The sequence below is a fragment of the Phyllobates terribilis genome, unplaced genomic scaffold (genome assembly GCF_046119375.1).
Source record: "Phyllobates terribilis strain yellow unplaced genomic scaffold, ASM4611937v1 Scaffold_5__5_contigs__length_657084704, whole genome shotgun sequence".
Lineage (NCBI taxonomy): Eukaryota > Metazoa > Chordata > Amphibia > Anura > Dendrobatidae > Phyllobates > Phyllobates terribilis.
In genome coordinates this window covers 421,612,943-421,621,250 of record NW_027362765.1, presented here as the reverse complement: position 1 = coordinate 421,621,250, position 8,308 = coordinate 421,612,943, and the positions used below count along the sequence as shown (strand labels likewise).

Genomic DNA, 8,308 nt, shown 5'->3' with positions numbered 1-8,308 from the left:
AAGATAATTTAATTGGTACATTCGTAGAAATTCAAAACAGTGTCCTTTTTGCGATCATACGAGACATTTCAATTCTTAAAATCTTTTTCACAGGATCGCAGTACTTCAATACTGGTTCTGCAGAACGCCACGTAGGACTACAAGCTCCTCTACTTGCAGTGCAGCAAAAGTTTGAGGAAGATTCTGAGAATCAATGTCACTTGTGCATAGGCAATCAAAGTGTAAAAATCCACTGGTAAGGTGCTATTAGACGTTACAAATCCCACTGGTTTAAAAGACTTATGTAAAAGTAGTAACCAAACCAACGTTTGGTGTTCAGATCAATTTATAAATTAACATACAAAACTTGATCTTTTATTCACAACACAATTGAAAACAGCCTAGATTTAAAAAAAAAAAAAAAATGATTACTGTACAATTAAAAGTTACATAGCAGACTGTCATCATTTCATAGAACAGAACAGACTATTATACAATTAGTATAATATATGCTAATATACTTTGTATTATAATTTAAATCATCACCCCCCCACCCCCCCCACCCCCCAAAAAGCAGCAAAAATTTTAGTACAAAAAGTCCCATTGTTAAACTACATGTAGCGTGGATTAAAAAATGGTCCATATAGTTCTGGACGTGTATTGTTCATGATGGCCTGGGGTGGTACTGGTGGGGGAAACTGGAGTCTTGGGGTTGTGGAGTATGTGAGCCTTGGTCCTTGATATGAGTGGGCCTGGGGTCGGTAGAAAGGAAAATTTATGGCTCTTTGAGGTACAGGATAGTAAGGGAGGTGGAGAGGGTGAGGGTAGCTGAAAGATGGTTTGCCCATGGGATATTCGTTCTCTTGTATTTGTCTTTTTAGTTTCATTCTTCGATTCTGAAACCAAGTTTTGACCTTTAAAAAAAAAAAAAAGTTGAGGATTAATAATTCAGAATTTGAGGAAGCATCTATTCTAAGTTGCTACCCTATAAGTTTAACCCTTGGATACGTGTTTAGTTACAAGGTCCTCTTCAATAGTTGGCAAACATGAGTTAGCCATTTATGGCTAAAGCCCCCGTCTCACATAGCGAGATCGCTAGCGAGATCGCTGCTGTGTCACGGTTTTGGTGACGCAACAGCAACCTCACCAGCGATGTCGCTATGTGTGACACTTTGCAACGATCAGGCCCCTGCTGTGAGGTCGCTGATCGCTGCAAAGTGTCCTGGACCATTTTTTGGTCGTTGCTCTCCCGCTGGTCAGCACACATCGCTGTGTGTGACCAGCGGGAGCAGCGATCAGGCTGGTAACTATGGTAAACATCGGGTTACTAGGGGCACACGCGCACCTAGTAACCCGTTGTTTATCATGGTTACGAGCCTGCTAAAGTGAGCGGTAACCTCCAGCTCACTGTAGCAGAGTGGTAACCATGATAAACAACGGGTTACTAGGTGCGCGTGTGCCCCTAGTAACCCGATGTTTACCATAGTTACCAGCCTGCTCCTGCTTCAGCAGGCTCGTAACCAGGAGCAGGACATCGTGGAAAGATTCTTTCCACGATGTCGCTGCTCCCCTGATCGTTGGTGAGCCTGCCTGTTTGACAGCTCACCAGCGACCACATAGCGACGCAGCAACGATCCCCGACAGGTCGTATCGTTGTCGGGATCGTTGCAGCGTCGCCAAGTGTGACGGGGCCTTAACTTAAGGAGCTAATTTACATACTTTCCAACCCCCGTGGAGCATTACCATTAGTAGTCCAAACAAAGCTGGTCTCCATAATCAAAAAGTTCAATAAAAAAAAAAAAAATGCAATTAAATTTATAAAAATACATGTGTATAGACTTATGCATTTCAAACCCTAGTCCCTGGGTTCTAAAACCCCTTTGAGAACCTTAGAGCTAAGCATGATAAAACAAAGATTTATAAGAGATTACCACGAGAAGCTGCAGTTTAATAAAAAGCACAGGAAAGATGCTCCTTAGATATTGGACTGATTGAGGATGAGTGGATGAATATAATCGACACTTTGAATGTTTTGTCAATCTCATAGGATCTCACCATATTGTTTTTTCCCTGTGAAATTATAGATTTGGGACCAGACAATCCCAAGATTGTGTTAGATGTCATGCTAATCCAGGTTCTCCAATTCTCTTTTATGGAAGTGCCCCAGATGGCATAAATGTTGGAATAATATTTTGGTGCAAATTGAGAAGGCGTTTGGTATAAAAGTGAGATTTGATTATTATGACCATTAATAACAGACCTGTTTGATCTCTATAGGAACAGTATACACAGGGCGCCCTCTAGTGGTGGCAACAAGAAGTAAAGATTCTTTAGGCTACATTTCGTTATCTGTAGTTGCCAAAAGATCTGAAATCCCTACAATTTAAGTGACTCGAACTTAGATTTTTGTAAAATTAGTAATCCAATAACTTAAAAAAAAAAAAAAAAAGAAAAAGAGGTTTACATAGTATTCAAAATATGGTTTAACTTTAATTCAGACCAGATTTAATTATAAAGGAATAGAGAAATTTATTTACTGATGAATGTTGGATCCAATGGAATTTATCATAGTACATTAAAAACGAAAAAAAAAGTGTCAAGTCATATTGGAAATTTTCCAGTTTTAAGACAATGATTAATAAATGTAGCAAATGTTATTAAAATGTAAAATATTAATTTTATTCACACTGGCTACATTTTTGATCAATGCAAAAGATTTCCATTGGTCAAACATCTGGATCACAATCATGAATTATAGCAATTGAGTCACTTAAATTACCAAAATGAATGCCTCCTATGAGCCATAATTACCATTGTTGTTACCATGTTATTGGCCTTTAGTGTTAGATGTAGGAGAACTATTTTTTTATGCTGCTTACAACAATACCATCTACTTGCAAAACCATATACAAACACTATACAATGACACTAAGTATCTCTTGTTTTATAATTTTGTAGCTATACAGTTATTCGTTAAAGGGGTATTCTGAAATACAACTTAATTTAATGCCGTAATCAAAGCAATTTTCAAATATACCTTTAATTAAAAATTCTCTAGCTACATTTTTTTTTTATACTTCTACACAACTTTTTTTATGACGCTTTGTTGGAGAATCCCAGTGCATGCTGGGATACTGAAACAGTCATCAGGGGATAAGCTGCGGTCACTGCCACAGCCCCTAGAGTTATCAGTGACACTCATTTCACGGTCTGGGCTAGACCCCGCGTGATGTGCACAGTACACAAAGTGTGCTCTCTCGCAGGCTCAGATCAGTAGTAATGAGTCGGCCCAAGAGCGCACTGATAGGCCGAATTCACACTACCGTATAACACAGCCGAGTGCTATGCGATAAAACATTGCATAGCACTTAGCCCAATATTATTCTATGGAACAGATCAGATCAGCGATTATTTTCTCATGACGTTTCAGCAGGAGAGAACCATTACCGCATGCTGCGATTGGCAGCGAGACTCTGCTCACTCGCATCCATACAAGTCTATGGGTCCGAGTGAAACATCGGACTGCACTCGATTGTCACTCCAGTGCAGTCTGAAATAGGCAGAGACAGGCAATGGAGAAGATGGAGAAATTACTTTCTCCGTCTCCTCTGTATCTGTGCTGAGATTCTCATGCGAGAGGATCGGAGCACAGTAGCACGACACTCTGCTCACACTCGCCGAAGAGCAGGAGCTGAGGGTCATTAGCTAATCGCCTCCAATGCTCTCGTTCGTGTGATTCCTGCCTTAGTGTTATAAGACGAATACCCAACGTGCAGAGACAGTTTTGCAGTTTGGATCAAAATTGTGTAAGCCATCCACCAGTGACAATGTAACCTCATTGCAAATGGGACCCTGGCCTGACACCTTTTATGGTGTCTAGGCCTCAAATGAACTAGGGAAGAACAGGTATCCAGATATACTTTGCAGTCTAAGAAATTGTTAGGAGGCATGGACCAGGGTGTGGCCAAGACTTGCACAACTAACTATCCTGTGATTTTTAGATATTTTTTTTTTCCTAGACAAGTTATCAAGTTGGTAACCTTTTCATGCGGCTGCTTCCAAGGTTGTGCACCCCATTATCCACACAAATGTGTCAGCCTGCTTTTAATTAGAGTAAAGTATAGCTGGATCCTGTTCTTCCACCCCAATAGATACCTAGAGAGGTGAAGAGGCTAGTCTATAGAGTCAGGGTTCCATCCGCGATAAGGTCACCTTATCTCTGGTAGGTGAGCTGATGCAATTTTGATCAAAACTTACATTGTCATTTTTGTGGAGTTCACATATTCATTAAGTGTTGTTATTTTGATGTTTGTCTACATGTCTGTATATTGGCAACAGCATTACATGCACCTGTATATTAATGTTAAGGAAACCTGTCATGTCCCCAAATGGTATTAACCTGCAGATATAGGGTTAATCTGCAAGTTAATGGCATTCTACAATTATGCAACCACCGCACTGGAAGGAAAAACTTTTTTCCTCCCAGCAGCCTCTGGCCTTCAACCACCACTCAATACATAGGGAGCGGCTGCTCTAAGCATGCCTTGGCACATTGACAGCCAGCCATCAGTGCACTGGTACGCTACAGAGCCGGCTGTCAGTCAAAGACCCAGAGTGTGCGTAACCCCAAATCTGCTGGTTAAAAGCATTTGGGGATGTGTCTCGTTTTCTTTAATACTATAGGTGTACTGGTCTTATCTTATTTTTAAATTTACTTATCATAGATGTATGAAAAATAAAACACAGTTACCTGAATTTCAGTCAGATGGAGTGTACAAGCTAACCTCTTCCTTTCTAAGGCTCCCAGGTATCTTTGCTTCTTGAATGACTCTTCGAGTTTGGACAGCTGATGAGATGAGAAAGCGATTCTCAACCTGGCTTGTATTTCACTCCTTGGACTGGTGCCCCCATGGTCTACATCTTCTTGGAGACCACTCCCTGGACCGTGCGAACTAGCTTGATCACCCTCATCCTCTGAACAACTGGGAGTAGAGTCTTCTGCAGTATTCCAACCTGTGCCTGGAGCTGTATAAAAAAACAACAAACAAGAATCTAAAAAAGTCAGTCATGTAAAGATATACACATACTCAGGATAAATATTACTGGATGTACTGGATACTTTGTGCATGCTTGACAGGTGGTTCACACATCTATCTGGAGAACATGGTAACACTAATTCCTTGTTCTGACTTGTGCCATGGCTGAAGAATTGTTCCTTATTTAGGCAATTACAATATCAATATACTAGGACTAATTGGTACAGTAGTGACTTGTGCCATGGCTGAAGAATTGTTCCTTATTTAGGCAATTACAATATCAATATACTAGGACTAATTGGTACAGTAGTGTGTAAGTGTTTGCCCCCTTCCGGATTTCTCATTCTTTTGCAAGTTTGTCACACTTAAAGGTTTCAGATCACAAAACAAATTTAAATATTAGACAAAGATAATACAAGTAAACACAAAATGTAGTTATTAGGTTTAGGGGACAATCACTTTCTCACAGGGCCCTGTAGGTTTGGATTTCTTTTTGCCCTTAATAATAAAGACCTTCATTTAAAAACTGCATTTTGTGTTTACTTCTGTTATCTTTGTTTTCAATATTTAAATTTGTTTTGTGATCTGAAACATTTAAGTGTGACATCCATGCAAAAGAATAAGAAATCAGAAAGGGGGCAAACTTTTTCACACCACTGTATAATTGTTTTTTTTTAATGACCTACTTTACCTTCAAAAGATATGTTTTACTGTTATTATCAGAGTCATTATCTGGGATATTAAGACAGTGCTAAAATTTTTTCCCCATGACTTTGCATTGGTCAATAATATCAAGTCACAGATTGGTAAGGGGTAAGGGGAAGGGGGGTATGCCAACTCTGGGGACCCCCAGAGGCCATCTCATTTGTTGAGCATCAAGTCTGGTTTAAGCGGAATTTATCATTAGGAAGCGACCTTTGGTTTAATACAGGTTTTTGTTTTAATTTTTATGTAGGAAATTTTTTTTTTCATATCGCAATCTTCATTAAAGTAATAAAATGAGTAATCTTACAGTTTTCACAAAGGCCACTAGGGCTAATTTAGAGTAACTCTGTTTCATGAAATCCATATGTGCGTTAAACACAATGAACAGACTCTGCACAGACTCATTAGTGGCTTCAATACAAAAAAGAGAGTCAAAGGCAATTGGGAATGGAGGGAGGGGGGCTGTGACAGCCATTGTGATGGGTTGATCCTGGGTTATCAGTGGTGTATAGAGGTTTCATCATTTACTGTAATCCTAGCTCTGCTAATGAAGAAACTGCTGTAAACTCCTCCTGAAAGTACAAAAAGTTAGACTTAAAAAGCCCCAGTGGCCAGTGTGAAGATTGCAAGATTCCAAAATAAAATATTGTTTTATATTGTATAAAAATATTATATAAAATAAAATAATTGTGTGTATTTTATTTATATTACATGTATAGCGACATCATATGCCATCCCACTGGGGCTCACAATCTAGATTCTCTATCAGTAGGTCTTTGGAGCGTGGGAATAAACATCCTTGCAGATTTTGTCCATGGTGGAATTTGAATCCAGGACCCCAGCGATGCAAAGAAACAGTGCTAACCACTAAGCCACCTTGCTAACTATACATCTTTTTTTTAATGTCCCATTCAAGTGCAGTACCAGACCCAGCCACTACAAAATGTATGATGCTGATAAGTGGAGGTATCGAGAGTGACTTCCACCAAATGGATATTATTGATTGTCTATTCTAGATTACTGATCACATTCCTACAAACCCCCTTTAAATAAGTTCTCCAAATAACCAGTTAGCACTTATTCGTAGCATAGGAAAATACTTTGATTGCTAGAACCCCAAGAATTGGGCTCTGAAATCTCAAGAGTGGGCTATACAGAGCCTCATTCCGAGTAGAGTGGACTTGCTCAGCCTCTGCTCCACCCAGTGTCTATAGGACTGCTGGGGAACGCAGAATATACAGTGCTCTGCTATTTTCGGTAGTTGCATTGGCAATGACTTGAGTGAAGCTCAAGTATGCTCATATCCACTCCACTCAAGATGGGGCTGCAAAGTTGGTTCAAGATCCCCATTCTCAGGAATGCTGGTGGTCCTACATATAGAGGATAATGTATTATTTTGGAAACAACCCTTTAACTTTGTATTGTTTGTTGTAAGGAAAGAGGAATTCGTAATTGTGCGCTCAACAAGCCCATGTTTCAATAAGGTAAAGTTAAAAAATTTCCAAAAATTTTTAACTATAATCTACATAAATGGTTTTCCAACATTCCAAGTAAGAAATAAGGACAAATTTAGGTATAAAGTTTGGTATCAAAGGTACTTTTACTTTATGAAAATTCCAAAAATTCTGCATAAAAATTTTTTTTACTTACCTCTTAGACCATAGGGCCCCAGACTCAGATCATAGGAGAGGCAAAGTTCTGGAAAAGGCAAGTATGGCAGCACCTTGAGGACATTCATAAGGTGTTGTTCATTGGTAGACAACCCCTTTAATAGTGAAGATACACTCCACATTGAATAAATGATGCATACTCAAATTAGGTTAAAAAATAAATAAATAAAATAAGTGAAAAAATAAAATGTAAAAGGTCCAATAAAAAAGGCACTTACTGGTTGTAGAAGATTCAGCATATTGTAGACAGTTGTGTTGATCTTCTGCAAGGTTCTTAAAGGTCCTTGTATCCTCAGACGATTCTGGTTGATCTTTCCTTTTGACTTTGCTTGGCCCTTCTGAGAACTTGCATGGAGGCTTTGGCTGTGGGACACATGGGATGTGGGGCTTTGAGGTACATTTCCTAGACAGGGTCTCCATTTCACTCCCTGTTAGGATACAATCTATAGTAAAGCTTTGTCGGACCATGTTGATGGCCAGTTTGTGGTGGTTGGACCTAGTAGCTTTGCCTTGTGTATCCAAGGCGAGTCTGGGCTATATAGTTCATTGGATATGCATGTGCGATGCACATCAAAGGGAAAAACAAAAAAAACATGGATAATAGCCATCAGAATGGACTAATTAACGTAACCATTCCAGGTTCTCACTTCCAACAAATGCTCCCAGCCCTGGCTCCAGCGAGTCTGTTGGATTACTGGTGTCACTTGGTGAATTTACACTAATGGCATTGCGGTATTCTAATGCCCATGGACAATACAGAAAGGATGCCTCATCCCAATGCGTCTTCCTTTCATAGCCTTATTTTATTTAAGAGCCAAGCGATAAATGGATAAGATACAATGGAATCATCTTATCTCTAATTATCACTAAAAGGAGGAAATAATAAAAAATTAAAGAATGGTTTAGAAATTAAAGGAT

General features: G+C 39.3%; 1 protein-coding gene across 1 annotated transcript; it reads right to left on the bottom strand.

Moving 5' to 3' along the window:
* Positions 1-590: 590 nt before the first annotated feature.
* On the bottom strand, positions 591-7,858 carry LOC141271599 (homeobox protein vent1-like). The gene is made up of 6 exons (XM_073681643.1): positions 7,609-7,858; positions 7,371-7,418; positions 6,028-6,131; positions 5,083-5,194; positions 4,730-5,004; positions 591-893 (listed from the first exon to the last, which is right to left on the bottom strand). Exons 1-6 carry the CDS (start codon positions 7,856-7,858, stop codon positions 591-593), a joined length of 1,092 nt encoding a protein of 363 aa, XP_073537744.1.
* Between the last annotated feature and the right edge of the window lie 450 nt (positions 7,859-8,308).

Bases quoted from the DNA above. Each gene is read 5' to 3' on its own strand.
- LOC141271599 (XM_073681643.1), bottom strand. From the start codon at position 7,858: ATGGTCCGACAAAGCTTTACTATAGATTGTATCCTAACAGGGAGTGAA. The intron at 7,419-7,608 runs GTAAGTGCCTTT...TGCCTTTTCCAG, and splicing joins TGCTGAATCTTCTACAACCA to AACTTTGCCTCTCCTATGAT. The intron at 6,132-7,370 runs GTAAGTAAAAAA...TTTGTATTGAAG, and splicing joins GGGGCCCTATGGTCTAAGAG to CCACTAATGAGTCTGTGCAG.